The sequence below is a fragment of the Pseudopodoces humilis genome, chromosome 30 (genome assembly GCF_049639895.1).
Source record: "Pseudopodoces humilis isolate 2021_Gansu_Grassland_sample_001 chromosome 30, ASM4963989v1, whole genome shotgun sequence".
NCBI classification, from domain to species: Eukaryota; Metazoa; Chordata; class Aves; order Passeriformes; family Paridae; genus Pseudopodoces; species Pseudopodoces humilis.
Genome location: NC_142229.1, coordinates 4,786,490 through 4,803,934, shown reverse-complemented (window position 1 = coordinate 4,803,934; position 17,445 = coordinate 4,786,490). Strand labels below are relative to the sequence as shown.

The following is a 17,445-nucleotide window of genomic DNA, read 5'->3' as shown; positions in this document are numbered from 1 at the left end:
AATTTTTTTCCTGATTTTTCTCAATTTTTCCCAAATTTTTTCCATTTTTTTCCCAAATTTTCCCAAATTTTTTTTCCCAAATTTCCCCAATTTTCCCAAATTTTTTCCCAAATTTTCCATCTTTTCCCTGGATAAAGGGCTGGAAATTGCTTTTCCTCAAGGAATTTTCCCAATTTTTCCCCAAATTTTCCCAATTTTTTCCCAATTTTCCCCCAATTTTTCCCCTATTTTTTGCCATTTTTTCACCAATTTTCCCAAATTTTCCCAATTTTCCCAAATTTTCCCAAATTTTTCCATCTTTTCCCTGGATAAAGAAATAATTTTCCCAATTTTTCCCAATTTTTCCCAAATTTTCCCAAATAATTCCATTTTTCCCTGGATAAAGGGCTGGAAATTGCTTTTCCTCAAGGAATTTTCCCAAATTTTCCCAAATAACTCCAAATTTTCCCTGGATAAAGAACCAGCTTTCCCAATTTTTTCCAGATTTTCCCAAAGGACGGCGAATCCGTAGGGAAGCAAATCCTTCAGCTCCAGGTTCTGCGGGAAAAACCCATCCCAAATAATTCCCGGAAAAACGGGAAAAGCGGGAAAATCCGAAGGGAAAGTTTGGGACGGGAAGAGAGGGCTGGAAAAGACGGAACAGGAATCCGGGAGCGGCGGATCTGGAGCGAATTTCCTTGGGAATTTGGGATCCGACGGATTTTTGCTCAAGGGATTTTCCCGAATTTTCCCAAATTTTCCCTGGATAAAGAAATAATTTTCCCAAATTTTCCCAAATTTTCCCAAATTTCCCCAATTTTTTCCCAAATTTTCCCAAATTTTCCTCAGATTTTTCCCCAAATTTTCCCAATTTTTCCCAAATTTTTTCCCAAATAATTCCATCTTTTCCCTGGATAAAGAAATCATTTTCCCAAATTTATCCCAAATTTTTCACAATTTTTTCCCAAATTTTTCACAATTTTTTCACAATTTTATCCCAAATTTTTCCCAATTTTTTCCCCAATTTTCCCAAATTTTCCCAAATTTTCCTGATAATTCCCCAAATTTTCCCTGGATAAAGAAATTATTTTCCCAATTTTTTCCTAATTTTTTCCCAATTTTTTTCCCAAATTTTCCCAAATTTCCCCAATTTTTCTCAGATTTTCCCCAAATAATTCCATCTGTTCCCTGGATAAAGAAATAATTTTCCCAATTTTTCCCAATTTTTTCCCAAATTTTCCCAAATTTTTCCCAAATTTTTTTCCCAATTTTTTCCCAAATTTTCCCAATTTTTCTCAAATTTTTCCCAAATTTTCCCAATTTTTTCCCAAATTTTCCCAAATTTTCCCAAATAATTCCATCTTTTCCCTGGATAAAGAAATAATTTTCCCAAATTTTCCCAAATTTCCCCAATTTTTTCCCAAATTTTCCCAAATTTTCCCAAATAATTCCATTTTTCCCTGGATAAAATCCTGGAAAATCCCTTTTCCCTGGCGGATTTTTCCCGTTTTTTTTCCAGGATCACCTTGCACTTCATCCCTCAAATCCCTCAATGACATCAGGAATAAAATCCTGGAAAAATCCGTTATTCCTGGAGGATTTTTCCCGTTTTTTTCCGGGCTCACCTTGCACTTCATCCCAAGAGGATAAAATCTTGGAAAAATCCGTTATCCCTGGTGGATTTTTCCCGTTTTTTTTCCGGGATCACCTTGCACTTCATCCCTCAAATCCCTCAGTGACATCAGGAATAAAACCTTGGAAAAATCCGTTATTCCTGGAGGATTTTTCCCGGTTTTTTTTCGGGATCACCCAACAACGACATCTCCACCTCCTCCATGGAAAAAAATCCTGGAAAATCCCTTTTCCCTGGCGGATTTTTCCCGTTTTTTTTCCGGGATCACCTTGCACTTCATCCCTCAAATCCCTCAGTGACATCAGGAAAAAAATCCTGGAAAAATCCGTTATTCCTGGAGGATTTTTCCCGTTTTTTTTCCGGGATCACCTTGCACTTCATCCCAAGAGGATAAAACCTTGGAAAAATCCGTTATCCCTGGCGGATTTTTCCCGTTTTTTTTTGGGATCACCTTGCACTTCATCCCAAGGGACAAAACCTTGGAAAAATCCGTTATCCCTGGCGGATTTTTCCCGTTTTTTTTCCAGGATCACCTTGCACTTCATCCCTCAAATCCCTCAGTGACATCAGGAATAAAATCCTGGAAAAATCCGTTATCCCTGGAGGATTTTTCCCGTTTTTTTCCGGGATCACCTTGCACTTCATCCCAAGGGATAAATCCTTGGAAAAATCCCTTTTCCCTGGCGGATTTTTCCCGTTTTTTTTCCAGGATCACCTTGCACTTCATCCCTCAAATCCCTCAGTGACATCAGGAATAAAATCCTGGAAAAATCCCTTTTCCCTGGCGGATTTTTCCCGTTTTTTTCCAGGATCACCTTGCACTTCATCCCAAGGGATAAATCCCTGGAAAAATCCCTTTTCCCTGGTGGATTTTTCCCATTTTTTTTGGGATCACCCAACAACGACATCTCCACCTCCTCCATGGAAAAAATCCTGGAAAATCCCTTTTCCCTGGAGGATTTTTCCCGGTTTTTTTCCGGGATCACCTTGCACTTCATCCCAAGGAATAAAATCCTGGAAAAATCCGTTATCCCTGGCGGATTTTTCCCGTTTTTTTTCCGGGATCACCTTGCACTTCATCCCAAGGGATAAATCCCTGGAAAAATCCGTTATCCCTGGAGGATTTTTCCCGTTTTTTCCCCGGGCTCACCTTGCACTTCATCCCTCAAATCCCTCAGTGACATCAGGAAAAAAATCTTGGAAAAATCCGTTATTCCTGGCGGATTTTTCCCGTTTTTTTCCGGGATCACCTTACACTTCATCCCAAGGGATAAATCCCTGGAAAAATCCGTTATCCCTGGAGGATTTTTCCCGGTTTTTTTCCGGGATCACCTTGCACTTCATCCCTCAAATCCCTCAGTGACATCAGGAATAAAATCCTGGAAAAATCCGTTATTCCTGGAGGATTTTTCCCGGTTTTTTTCCGGGATCACCCAACAACGACATCTCCACCTCCTCCATGGAAAAAATCCTGGAAAATCCCTTTTCCCTGGAGGATTTTTCCCGGTTTTTTTCCGGGATCACCTTGCACTTCATCCCTCAAATCCCTCAGTGACATCAGGAATAAAATCCTGGAAAAATCCGTTATCCCTGGCGGATTTTTCCCGTTTTTTTTTCAGGATCACCTTGCACTTCATCCCAAGGGACAAAACCTTGGAAAAATCCGTTATCCCTGGCAGATTTTTCCCGTTTTTTTTCCGGGATCACCTTGCACTTCATCCCAAGGGATAAAACCTTGGAAAAATCCGTTATTCCTGGAGGATTTTTCCCGGTTTTTTTTTGGGATCACCTTGCACTTTATCCCAAGGGACAAAACCTTGGAAAAATCCGTTATTCCTGGCGGATTTTTCCCGTTTTTTTTCGGGATCACCTTGCACTTCATCCCTCAAATCCCTCAGTGACATCAGGAATAAAATCCTGGAAAAATCCCTTTTTCCTGGCGGATTTTTCCCGTTTTTTCCCCGGGATCACCTTGCACTTCATCCCTCAAATCCCTCAGTGACATCAGGAATAAAATCCTGGAAAAATCCGTTATTCCTGGTGGATTTTTCCCATTTTTTTTTGGGATCACCCAACAACGACATCTCCACCTCCTCCATGGAAAAAATCCTGGAAAAATCCGTTATCCCTGGTGGATTTTTCCCGTTTTTTTTCCGGGATCACCTTGCACTTCATCCCAAGGGATAAAACCTTGGAAAAATCCCTTTTCCCTGGAGGATTTTTCCCATTTTTTTTCAGGATCACCTTGCACTTCATCCCAAGGGACAAAACCTTGGAAAAATCCGTTATCCCTGGAGGATTTTTCCCGTTTTTTTCCGGGATCACCTTGCACTTCATCCCAAGGGACAAAACCTTGGAAAATCCGTTATTCCTGGCGGATTTTTCCCGTTTTTTCCCCGGGCTCACCTTGCACTGCTCGGCCTCGGTGCGCAGAACCTCGGTGGAGGCCGATCCCTCGCGCAGGAACAGCCCCAGCGTGTCCTTCTCCAGGCACATGTCCCGGATCGCCCGCGCCGTCTTCCCCGTCTCCTTCCGGGAATGCACGAACACCAGCACCTGTGGAAAAGCGGGAATGGGCCGGGAATTCCCGGGAAAAGGCGGGAGGTGGGGAAAGGGTTCGGGGTGTTTGGTGTTGGTGGGATAATTCCGGGTTAATCCAGGCAGGAAAAGTGGGAAAATCCAATTTGTGTCCTCTGGAATTCCATGGAAAACCCAAATATTCCCAGCCCAATCCAGGATTTCCCATGGGAAAAAATCTGGGATTAATCCCAAAGAATTCCTTGAATTCCAAAGGGATAATTCCTGATTAATCAGGGATGGAAAAGAGGGAAAATCCAGTTTTTGTGCTCTGAAATTCCATGGAAAACTCAAATTCTCCCGATTTGATCCAGGAGTTCCGATGGGAAGAGATCTGGGATTAATCCCAAAGAATTCCCTGAATTCCAAAGGGACAATTCCTGATTAATCAGGGATGGAAAAGAGGGAAAATCCAATTTTTATCCTCTGGAATTCCATGGAAAACACAAATTCTCCCAGCCCAATCCAGGAGTTCCGATGGGAAGAGATCTGGGATTAATCCCGAAAAATTCCCTGAATTCCAAAGGGATAATTCCTGATTAATCAGGGATGGAAAAGTGGGAAAATCCATTTTTTATCCTCTGGAATTCCATGGAAAACCCAACCTAATCCAGGAGTTCCGATGGGAAGAGATCTGGGATTAATCCCAAAGAATTCCCTGAATTCCAAAGGGATAATTCCTGATTAATCCAGGCAGGAAAAGTGGGAAAATCCAGTTTTTGTGCTCTGAAATTCCATGGAAAACTCAAATTCTCCCGATTTGATCCAGGAGTTCCGATGGGAAGAGATCTGGGATTAATCCCAAAGAATTCCCTGAATTCCAAAGGGACAATTCCTGATTAATCAGGGATGGAAAAGTGGGAAAATCCATTTTTATCCTCTGAAATTCCATGGAAAACCCAAATATTCCCAGCCCAATCCAGGATTTCCCATGGGAAAAAAATCTGGGATTAATCCAGGTGTGGATTCCAAAAATTCCCTGAATTCCAAAGGAACAATTCCTGATTAATCAGGGCTGGAAAAGTGGGAAAATCCAATTTTTATCCTCTGGAATTCCATGGAAAACCCAACCTGATCCAGGAGTTCCGATGGGAAGAGATCTGGGATTAATCCCAAAGAATTCCCTGAACCCCAAAGAGATAATTCCTGATTAATCAGGGCTGGAAAAGAGGGAAAATCCAATTTTTATCCTCTGGAATTCCATGGAAAACACAAATATTCCCAGCCCAATCCAGGATTTCCCATGGGAAAAAATCTGGGATTAATCCCAAAGAATTCCCTGAATTCCAAAGGGACAATTCCTGATTAATCAGGGATGGAAAAGTGGGAAAATCCCAATTTTTTTTCCCTAGGATTAAGGGGAAAAAAAAGGCAAAATCCCATTTTTTAAAGGGAACATCCCATTTTTTAAAAGGGAAAATCCCATTTTTTTAAAGGGAAAATCCCATTTTTTAAAGGGAAAATCCCATTTTTTTAAAGGGAAAATCCCATTTTTTAATAGGAAAATCCATTTTTTTCCCCTAAAATTAAGAAAAAAAAGGGAAAATCCCATTTTTTAATGGAAAAATCCCATTTTTTATTGGGAAAATCCCATTTTTTAATGGAAAAATCCCATTTTTTAAAGGAAAAATCCCATTTTTAATAGGAAAATCCATTTTTTTCCCCTAAAATTAAGAAAAAAAAGGGAAAATCCCTTTTTTTAATGGGAAAATCCCATTTTACAATGGAAAAAACCCATTTTTTAATGGGAAAATCCAATTTTATAATGGGAAAATCCCATTTTTTTCCCTTAAAATTAAGAAAAAAAAGAAAAAAAACGGCAAAATCCCATTTTTTAATGGAAAACCCCATTTTTTAATGGGAAAATCCCATTTTTAATGGAAAAATCCCATTTTTTCCCCTAAAATTAAGGAAAAAAAAGGGAAAATCCCATTTTTTAAAGGGAAAATCCCATTTTTAAAGGGAAAATCCCATTTTTTTCCCTTAAAATTAAGAAAAAAAAGAAAAAAAGAAAAAATCCCATTTTTTCCCCTAAAAATAAGGAAAAAAAAAGGAAGAATCACATTTTTTTAATGGGAAAATCCCATTTTTTCCCCTAAAATTAAGGAAAAAAAAAAAGGGAAAATCCCATTTTTTAATGGAAAAAATCCCATTTTTTAATAGGAAAATCCATTTTTTTCCCCTAAAATTAAGGAAAAAAAAAAAAAAAAAAAAAAAAGGCCAAAATCCCATTTTTTAATGGAAAAAAATCCCATTTTTTAATGGGAAAAATCCCATTTTTTAATGGGGAAAATCCCTTTTTTTTCCTTTAAAATTTAGAAAAAAAAGAAAAAAAGGGAAAATCCCATTTTTTCCCCTAAAATTAAGGAAAAAAAAAGGAAAAATCCCATTTTTTTAATGGGAAAATCCCATTTTTTATCCCTAAGACTAAGGAAAAAAAGGAAATAAAAGGGAAAATCCCATTTTTTCCCCTAAAATTAAGGAAAACAGTGGGAAAATCCCATTTTTTAATGGAAAAATCCCATTTTTACCCCCTAAAATTAAGGAAAAAAAAAGGGAAAAATCCCATTTTTTAATGGGAAAATTCCATTTTTTCCCCTAAAATTAAGGAAAAAAAAGGGAAAATCCCATTTTTTAATGGAAAAATCCCATTTTTTAATGGAAAAATCCCATTTTTTAATAGGAAAATCCATTTTTTTCCCCTAAAATTAAGAAAAAAAAGGGAAAATCCCATTTTTTAATGGAAAAATCCCATTTTTTAATGGAAAAATCCCATTTTTTAATAGGAAAATCCATTTTTTTCCCCTAAAATTAAGGAAAAAAAAGGCAAAATCCCATTTTTTAAAGGGAAAATCCCATTTTTAAAGGGAAAATCCCATTTTTTTCCCCTAAAATTAAGGAAAAAAAAGGCAAAATCCCATTTTTTAATGGGAAAATCCCATTTTTTAAAGGGAAAATCCCAAGTTCTAATGGAAAAATCCAATTTTTTTCCCTTAAAATTAAGAAAAAAAAGAAAAAAAAAGGCAAAATCCCATTTTTTAATGGAAAACCCCATTTTTTAATGGAAAAATCCCATTTTTTCCCCTAAAATTAAGGAAAAAAAAGGCAAAATCCCATTTTTTAAAGGGAAAATCCCATTTTTAAAGAGAAAATCCCATTTTTTTCCCCTAAAATTAAGGAAAAAAAGGGGAAAATCCCATTTTTAAATGGAAAAATCCCATTTTTTAAAGGGAAAATCCCATTTTTTAATGGAAAAATCCCATTTTTTCCCCCTAAAATTAAGGAAAAAAAAGGGAAAATCCCATTTTTTAAAGGGAAAATCCCATTTTTTTTCCCAAGATTAAGGAAAAATTTGGGAATGAGGGCTCCAACCTGATTTTTCCCGGCGTGCTCCATGATTTTCTCGTAGACGATCTCGTTCATGATCTGGAAACGCTTGATCGCTTTTTTCTCCGTGATTCCCACGTAAGTCTGCTCCAGAGGGACCGGTCGGAAACTGGGAACGGGAAGAGAAAAATTCCATGGAAAAGGGGAATTTTCCCACCAAAAAAAAAAGGTTATCCCGGTTTTTCCGTGCTTTAATTCCGTTGGGAATCGCTTTTCCCGGATTTTTGGGTGGTTTTTCCCGGGATTTCTGGGATATCTGAGGGAAAAGGGGATTTTGGGAAGCGGGATCAGCCCGGATTGGGAATTTTTTCCGATGATTCCATGATTTCTCCAGGATTTGATTTTTTTTGGGGGGTGTAAAATCCTGGAAAAATCCATGAATTTCTGCTGGAAAAGATGGAAAATCCGTTTTTCCCGGTTTTTAATCCCGTTAATTCCAGATGGAATTCATCCAGGAATTCCCCTCATCCCAAAAAAGACAATTCCCAATAAATCAGGGATGGGAAAAAGAGGGAAAAATCCATTCTTGGTCCTCTCAGATTCCATGGAAAACCCAAATCCTTCCAACCCGAGCCATTCCGAGATTCCCAAAAATGCTGGGAATGGGGAAGGAATTCCTGGGAATGGAATTCCTGGGAATGGAGATGGAATTCCTGGGAATGGAGATGGAATTCCTGGGAATGGAGATGGAATTCCTGGGAATGGGGATGGAATTCCTGGGAATGGGGATGGAATTCCTGGGAATGGGGAAGGAATTCCTGGGAATGGGGATGGAATTCCTGGGAATGGGGAAGGAATTCCTGGGAATGGAGATGGAATTCCTGGGAATGGGGAAGGAATTCCTGGGAATGGAATTCCTGGGAATGGGGATGGAATTCCTGGGAATGGGGATGGAATTCTTGGGAATGGGGATGGAATTCTTGGGAATGGGGATGGAATTCCTGGGAATGGAGATGGAATTCCTGGGAATGGAGATGGAATTCCTGGGAATGGAGATGGAATTCCTGGGAATGGAATTCCTGGGAATGGAGATGGAATTCCTGGGAATGGGGATGGAATTCCTGGGAATGGAATTCCTGGGAATGGAGATGGAATTCCTGGGAATGGGGATGGAATTCCTGGGAATGGGAATGGAATTCCTGGGAATGGGGATGGAATTCCTGGGAATGGGGATGGAATTCCTGGGAATGGGGATGGAATTTCTGGGAATGGGGATGGAATTCCTGGGAATGGAGATGGAATTCCTGGGAATGGGGATGGAATTCCTGGGAATGGGGATGGAATTCCTGGGAATGGAATTCCTGGGAATGGGGATGGAATTCCTGGGAATGGAGATGGAATTCCTGGGAATGGAGATGGAATTCCTGGGAATGGAATTCCTGGGAATGGGGATGGAATTCCTGGGAATGGAGATGGAATTCCTGGGAATGGGGATGGAATTCCTGGGAATGGGGATGGAATTCCTGGGAATGGAGATGGAATTCCTGGGAATGGAGATGGAATTCCTGGGAATGGAGATGGAATTCCTGGGAATGGGGATGGAATTCCTGGGAATGGGGATGGAATTCCTGGGAATGGGGATGGAATTCCTGGGAATGGAGATGGAATTCCTGGGAATGGGGATGGAATTCCTGGGAATGGGGATGGAATTCCAGCTGGGAATGGGGATGGAATTCATGGGAATGGAGATGGAATTCCTGGGAATGGAATTCCTGGGAATGGGGATGGAATTCCTGGGAATGGAGATGGAATTCCTGGGAATGGAGATGGAATTCCTGGGAATGGAATTCCTGGGAATGGAGATGGAATTCCTGGGAATGGAGATGGAATTCCTGGGAATGGGGATGGAATTCCTGGGAATGGGGATGGAATTCCAGCTGGGAATGGAGATGGAATTCCTGGGAATGGGGATGGCATTCCAAGTGGAAATGGAGATGGAATTCCAAGTGGAAACAGGGATGAAGTTCCAGCTGGAATTCCAACTGGAAACACGGACGGAATCCCAGCTGGAAACACAGACAGAATCCCAGCTGGAAACACGGACAGAATCCCAGCTGGAAACACGGACAGAATCCCAGCTGGAATTCCAGCTGGAAACACGGACAGAATCCCAGCTGGAAACACGGACAGAATCCCAGCTGGAATCCCAGCTGGAAACACGGACGGGATCCAATCTGGAATTCCAGCTGGAAACAGGGATGGAATTCCAGCTGGAAATAGGGATGAGGTTCCAGCTGGGAATGGGGATGGAATTCCAAGTGGAAATGGAGATGGAATTCCAAATGGAAACATGGATGAAGTTCCAGCTGGGAATGGGGATGGAATTCCAGCTTTAAACACGGATGGAATTCCAGCTGGGAATGGGGATGGAATTCCAGCTTTAAACATGGATGGAATTCCAGCTGGGAATGGGGATGGCATTCCAAGTGGAAATGGAGATGGAATTCCAAATGGAAACAGGGATGAAGTTCCAGCTGGGAATGGAGATGGAATTCCAGATTTAAACGTGGATGGAATTCCAGCTGGGAATGGGAATGGAATTCCAGCTTTAAACACGGATGGAATTCCAGCTGGGAATGGGGATGGCATTCCAAGTGGAAATGGAGATGGAATTCCAAGTGGAAACAGGGATGAAGTTCCAGCTGGAATTCCAACTGGAAACACGGACGGGATCCCAGCTGGAATCCCAGCTGGAAACAGGGATGAAGTTCCAGCTGGAAACACAGACAGAATCCCAGCTGGAATTCCAGCTGGAAACAGGGAATGGATGGAATTCCAGCTGGAAAACACAGACAGAATCCCAGCTGGAATTCCAGCTGGAACACAGTGGAAATGGAGCTGGAATTCCAGCTGGAAACACGGATGGAATTCCAGCTGGAAACACGGACGGGAATCCCAGCTGGAATTCCAGCTGGAAACACGGGACGGGATCCCAGCTGGAATTCCAGCTGGAAACACGGACGGGATGGAATTCCAGCTGGAATAGGACAGAATCCCAGCTGGAATTCCAGCTGGAAACACGGACAGAATCCCAGCTGGAATTCCAGCTGGAAACACGGACGGGATCCCAGCTGGAATTCCAGCTGGAAACAGGGATGGAATCCCATCTGGAATTCCAGCTGGAAACAGGGATGGAATCCCAGCTGGAATTCCGGCTGGAAACACGGACAGAATCCCAGCTGGAATTCCGGCTGGAAACACGGACAGAATCCCAGCTGGAAACAGGGATGGAATCCCAGCTGGAATTCCAGCTGGAAACAGGGATGAAGTTCCAGCTGGAAACACGGACGGGATCCCATCTGGAATTCCAGCTGGAAACAGGGATGAAGTTCCAGCTGGAAACACGGACGGGATCCCATCTGGAATTCCAGCTGGAAACACGGACAGAATCCCATCTGGAATTCCAGCTGGAAACACGGACAGAATCCCAGCTGGAAACACGGACAAAGTTCCAGCTGGAAACACGGACGGGATCCCATCTGGAATTCCAGCTGGAAACAGGGATGGAATCCCATCTGGAATTCCAGCTGGAAACAGGGATGAAGTTCCAGCTGGAAACACGGACAGAATCCCAGCTGGAATTCCATCTTTTCCGGCTGTTCCCGGTACCTGTTGTCGAAGTAGAAGAGGCCCTTGGCGGGGTCCACGCGGAGGAAGGTGGCCACGTCCTCGTAGTTGGGCAGGGTGGCGCTGAGCCCCACCAGCCGCACGTCCTCCTGCGTCATCTCGATGTTCCTGATGGCCCTGGCCACCAGGGACTCCAGCACGGGCCCGCGGTCGTCGTGGAGGAGGTGGATCTCATCCTGGGAAAACGGGAAAGTTCTGGAGGTTCTCCGTCCAAACCCCAGATCCACCTTGAGGTTCTTCATCCAAACCCCAGATCCACCTTGAGGTTCTCCACCCCCAAACCCCAGATCCACCTTGAGCTTCTCCATCCAAACCCCAGATCCACCTTGAGCTTCTCCATCCAAACCCCAGATCCACCTTGAGCTTCTCCATCCAAACCCCAGGTCCACCTTGAGCTTCTCCATCCAAACCCCAGATCCACCTTGAGCTTCTCCATCCAAACCCCAGATCCACCTTGAGCTTCTCCATCCAAACCCCAGATCCACCTTGAGGTTCTTCATCCAAACCCCAGGTCCACCTTGAGGTTCTTCATCCAAACCCCAGATCCACCTTGAGGTTCTTCATCCAAACCCCAGATCCACCTTGAGGTTCTTCATCCAAACCCCAGATCCACCTTGAGCTTCTCCATCCAAGCCCCAGATCCACCTTGAGGTTCTGCATCCAAACCCCAGATCCACCTTGAGCTTCTCCATCCAAACCCCAGATCCACCTTGAGGTTCTCCACCCCCAAACCCCAGATCCACCTTGAGCTTCTCCATCCAAACACCAGATCCACCTTGAGGTTCTTCATCCAAACCCCAGATCCACTTAGAGGAACACCTTGAGCTTCTCCATCCAAACCCCAGATCCACCTTGAGCTTCTCCATCCAAACCCCAGATCCACCTTGAGCTTCTCCATCCAAACCCCAGATCCACCTTGAGGTTCTCCACCCCCAAACCCCAGATCCACCTTGAGCTTCTCCATCCAAACACCAGATCCACCTTGAGCTTCTCCATCCAAACACCAGATCCACCTTGAGCTTCTCCATCCAAACCCCAGGTCCACCTTGAGCTTCTCCATCCAAACCCCAGATCCACTTAGAGGAACACCTTGAGGTTCTCCATCCAAACCCCAGATCCACCTCGAGGAACCCTCATCAGATCCACTTCGAGGAACCCCCTGAGCTTCTCCACCCAAACCCCAGATCCACCTCGAGGAACCCTCATCAGATCCACCTTGAGGAACCCCCTGAGCTTCTCCACCCCAAACCCCAGATCCACCTTGAGCTTCTCCACCCCAAACCTCAGGTCCACCTCGAGGAACCCTCATCAGATCCACCTTGAGCTTCTCCATCCCAAACCCCAGATCCACCTTGAGGAACACCTTGAGGTTCTCCACCCCAAACCCCAGGTCCACCTCGAGGATCCCTCATCAGATCCACCTTGAGGAACCCCCTGAGCTTCTCCATCCCAAACCCCAGGTCCACCTCGAGGAACCCTCATCAGATCCACTTCGAGGAACCCCCTGAGCTTCTCCACCCCAAATCCCAGGTCCACCTTGAGGATCCCTCATCAGATCCACCTTGAGGAACCCCCTGAGCTTCTCCACCCCAAACCCCAGGTCCACCTTGAGGATCCCTCATCAGATCCACCTTGAGGTTCTCCATCCCAAACCCCAGATCCACTTCAAGGAACCTCCTGAGCTTCTCCACCCCAAACCCCAGGTCCACCTCGAGGATCCCTCATCAGATCCAACTTGAGGAACCCCCTGAGCTTCTCCACCCCAAATCCCAGATCCACCTTGAGGAACCCCCTGAGCTTCTCCACCCCAAACCCCAGGTCCACCTCGAGGAGCCCTCATCAGATCCACCTTGAGGTTCTCCATCCCAAACCCCAGGTTCACCTTGAGGAGCCCTCATCAGATCCACCTTGAGGAGCTCCCTTGAGGTTCTCCACCCAAACCCCAGGTCCACCTTGAGGAACCCTCATCAGATCCACCTTGAGGAACACCTTGAGGTTCTCCACCCCAAACCCCAGGTCCACTTTGAGGAGCCCTCATCAGATCCACCTTGAGGTTCTCCATCCCAAACCCCAGGTTCACCTTGAGGAGCCCTCATCAGATCCACCTTGAGGAGCTCCCTTGAGGTTCTCCACCCAAACCCCAGGTCCACCTTGAGGAACCCTCATCAGATCCACCTTGAGGAACACCTTGAGGTTCTCCACCCCAAACCCCAGGTCCACCTCGAGGAGCCCTCATCAGATCCACCTTGAGGTTCTCCATCCCAAACCCCAGGTCCACCTTGAGGAACCCTCATCAGATCCACCTTGAGCTTCTCCACCCCAAACCCCAGGTCCACTTTGAGGAACCCTCATCAGATCCAACTTGAGGAACCCCCTGAGCTTCTCCACCCCAAACCCCAGATCCAACTTGAGGAACCCTCATCAGATCCAACTTGAGGAACCCCCTGAGCTTCTCCATCCCAAACCCCAGATCCACCTTGAGGAACCCCCTGAGCTTCTCCATCCCAAACCCCAGATCCAACTTGAGGAACCCCCTGAGCTTCTCCACCCAAACCCCAGGTCCACCTGGAGGAACCCTCATCAGATCCACCTTGAGGAACCCCCTGAGCTTCTCCACCCCAAACCCCAGATCCAACTTGAGGAACCTCCTGAGGTTCTCCACCCAAACCCCAGGTCCACTTTGAGGAACCCTCATCAGATCCACCTTGAGGAACCCCCTGAGCTTCTCCATCCCAAATCCCAGATCCAACTTGAGGAACCCCCTGAGCTTCTCCACCCAAACCCCAGGTCCACCTTGAGGAACCCTCATCAGATCCACCTTGAGCTTCTCCACCCCAAACCCCAGGTCCACTTTGAGGAACCCTCATCAGATCCACCTTGAGGAACCCCCTGAGCTTCTCCATCCCAAACCCCAGGTCCACCTCGAGGAGCCCTCATCAGATCCACCTTGAGGTTCTCCATCCCAAACCCCAGATCCAACTTGAGGAACCTCCTGAGGTTCTCCATCCAAACCCCAGGTCCACTTTGAGGAACCCTCATCAGATCCACCTTGAGGAACCCCCTGAGCTTCTCCACCCCAAACCCCAGGTCCACCTCGAGGAGCCCTCATCAGATCCACCTTGAGGTTCTCCATCCCAAACCCCAGGTTCACCTTGAGGAGCCCTCATCAGATCCACCTTGAGGAGCTCCCTTGAGGTTCTCCACCCAAACCCCAGGTCCACCTCGAGGAGCCCTCATCAGATCCACCTTGAGGTTCTCCACCCAAACCCCAGGTCCACCTCGAGGATCCCTCATCAGATCCACCTTGAGGAACACCTTGAGGTTCTCCACCCCAAACCCCAGATCCACCTCGAGGAGCCCTCATCAGATCCACCTTGAGGTTCTCCACCCCAAACCCCAGATCCAACTTGAGGAACCCTCATCAGATCCACCTTGAGGTTCTCCACCCCAAACCCCAGATCCAACTTGAGGAACCCTCATCAGATCCACCTTGAGGAACCCCCTGAGCTTCTCCATCCCAAACCCCAGATCCACCTTGAGGAACCCCCTGAGCTTCTCCATCCCAAACCCCAGATCCACCTTGAGGAACCCCCTGAGCTTCTCCATCCCAAACCCCAGATCCACCTTGAGGAACCCCCTGAGCTTCTCCACCCCAAACCCCAGGTCCACCTCGAGGAGCCCTCATCCCTCGGCCGCCCCCGTGCAGACGTGGCTCACCAGGATGACCAGCCGCACCAGCTGGGTGTAGGTTCTCTCTCCGCCCTTGCGGGTGATGATGTCCCACTTCTCGGGCGTGCACACGATGATCTGCGTGGCGCTGATCTCCTCCTTGCACAGCTGGTGGTCCCCGGTCAGCTCGGCCACCGTGATCCCGTAGGTGGCCAAACGCTGGAGAAGAACCCAGGGGATGAGCGTGGAGGGACCTTCCCGTGGAGGAACGATCCAGCACAGCTTCTCCTGGATCTCCAAGCCCTCAGTGATCCCAAAGCTTCCTCTGGATCCCATCAGTGATCCCAAACCTTCCTCTGGATCCCATCAGTGATCCCAAAGCTTCCTCTGGATCCCATCAGTGATCCCAAACCTTCCTCTGGATCCCATCAGTGATCCCAAAGCTTCCTCTGGATCCCATCAGTGATCCCAAAGCTTCCTCTGGATCCCATCAGTGATCCCAAACCTTCCTCTGGATCCCATCAGTGATCCCAAACCTTCCTCTGGATCTGATCCCATCAGTGATCCCAAAGCTTCCTCTGGATCCGATCCCATCCCCAACCCCTCAATGATCCCGAAGCTCCCCTGGGATCGCCCCCATAGATCCCCTGGGATCCGCTCCCGAAGCTCCCCTGGGATCCAATCCCAAACCTCCCCGGGGATCCACCCCCACAGATCCCCTGGGATCCGCCCCAGGGATCCCCCGGGATCCACCCCCACAGATCCCCCGGGATCCGCCCCAGGGATCCCCCGGGATCCACCCCCACAGATCCCCTGGGATCCGCCCCAGGGATCCCCCGGGATCCACCCCCACAGATCCCCTGGGATCCGCCCCCAGGGATCCCCCGGGATCCACCCCCACAGATCCCCTGGGATCCGCCCCAGGGATCCCCCGGGATCCGCCCCCAGGGACCCCCTGGGATCCGCCCCCAGGGATCCCCTGGGATCTAAGCCCACAGATCCCCCAGGATCCGCCCCCAGAGCTCCCTCAGGATCCACCCCCAGGGATCCCCTGGGATCTGCCCCCCTAGACCCCGCGGGATCCACCCCCGCAGATCCCCAGGATCCACCCCCGTAGATCCCCCGGGATCCTCCCCCGGGGATCCCCTAAGATCCAACCCCATAGATCCCATGGGATCCGCTCCCACGGATCCCCCGGGATCCAACCCCGGGATCCACCCCCAGGGTCCCCCTGGGATCTAAGCCCACAGATCCCCCAGGATCCACCCCCCAGGGATCCCACGGGATCCAACCCCAGGGATCCCCTGGGATCTAAGCCCACAGATCCCCCAGAATCCACCCCCAGGGACCCCCCGGGATCCACCCCCCGGGATCCCCCCCAGGATCCAGCGGGATCCACCCTCAGGGATCCCCCAGGATCCACCCCCAGGGATCCACCCCCCAGGATCCACCCCCCGGGATCCCCCCCAGGATCCAGCGGGATCCACCCTCAGGGATCCCCCAGGATCCACCCCCAGGGATCCACCCCCCAGGATCCACCCCCAAGGACCACCTGGGATCCACCCCCCGGGATTCCCCAGGATCCACCCCCAGGGACCCCCCAGGATCCACCCCCTGGGATCCCGCGGGATCCACCCCCCGGGATCCCCATCCCCCGGGATCCCCCCCCCGGGACCCCCTGGGATCTAAGCCCACAGATCCCCCAGGATCCACCCCCAGGAATCCACCCCCAGGGACCCCCCAGGATCCACCCCCAGGGATCCACCCCCAGGGACCCCCCAGGATCCACCCCCAGGGATCCACCCCCAAGGACCCCCCAGGATCCACCCCCAGGATCCACCCCCAGGGATCCACCCCCAGGGACCCCCCAGGATCCACCCCCCCCGGATCCACCCCCGGGGACCCCCAGGATCCACCCCCCGGGATCCACCCCCAGGGATCCACCCCCAGGATCCACCCCCCCCCCCCCCCCCCCCCGGATCCACCCCCGGGATCCAGCCCCCCCGATCCACCCCCGGGATCCACCCCCCGGGATCCGCCCACCTTGCCGAAGCTGCCGACCATCTCCTGCACCAGGGACCTCATGGGGGCGATGTAGATGATCTTGAAGTCGTCCACGTTGATGGTGCCGTCCATGTTGATGTGTTTGCCGATCTCGCGCAGCATGCACAGCAGCGCCACGTTCGTCTTCCCCGCGCCCTGCCAACGGCACCAAAACATCCCGGAATTCCGCAGGGAAAACTCAGGGAAAAGGGTCATTCCGTGCCCAAAAACATCCCGGAATTCCGCAGGGAAAGGGTCATTCCGTGTGCAAAAACATCCCGGAATTCCGCAGGGGAAACTCAGGGAAAAGGGTCATTCCAAACATCCCGGAATTCCGCAGGGAAAACTCAGGGAAAGGGGTCATTCCAAACATCCCGGAATTCCGCAGGGAAAGGGTCATTCCGTGCCCCAAAACATCCCGGAATTCCGCAGGGAAAGGGTCATTCCGTGCCCCAAAACATCCCGGAATTCCGCAGGGAAAGGGTCATTCCGTGCCCAAAAACATCCCGGAATTCCGCAGGGAAAGGGTC

General features: G+C 48.1%; 1 protein-coding gene across 1 annotated transcript in view; it reads right to left on the bottom strand.

The window, feature by feature from the left end:
- Nucleotides 1-17,445, bottom strand: part of SNRNP200 (small nuclear ribonucleoprotein U5 subunit 200) — a gene marked incomplete at its 3' end in the record, with an annotated part of 104,579 nt that overhangs the window by 53,309 nt on the left and 33,825 nt on the right. The window contains exons 14-18 of the mRNA XM_088068208.1: nucleotides 16,916-17,071; nucleotides 14,921-15,091; nucleotides 11,186-11,379; nucleotides 7,562-7,685; nucleotides 4,019-4,168 (exon numbers count right to left, since the gene is read on the bottom strand). Coding sequence (XP_087924334.1) covers nucleotides 4,019-4,168; nucleotides 7,562-7,685; nucleotides 11,186-11,379; nucleotides 14,921-15,091; nucleotides 16,916-17,071 — 795 coding nt within the window. The remainder of the gene's footprint in view (nucleotides 1-4,018; nucleotides 4,169-7,561; nucleotides 7,686-11,185; nucleotides 11,380-14,920; nucleotides 15,092-16,915; nucleotides 17,072-17,445) is intronic.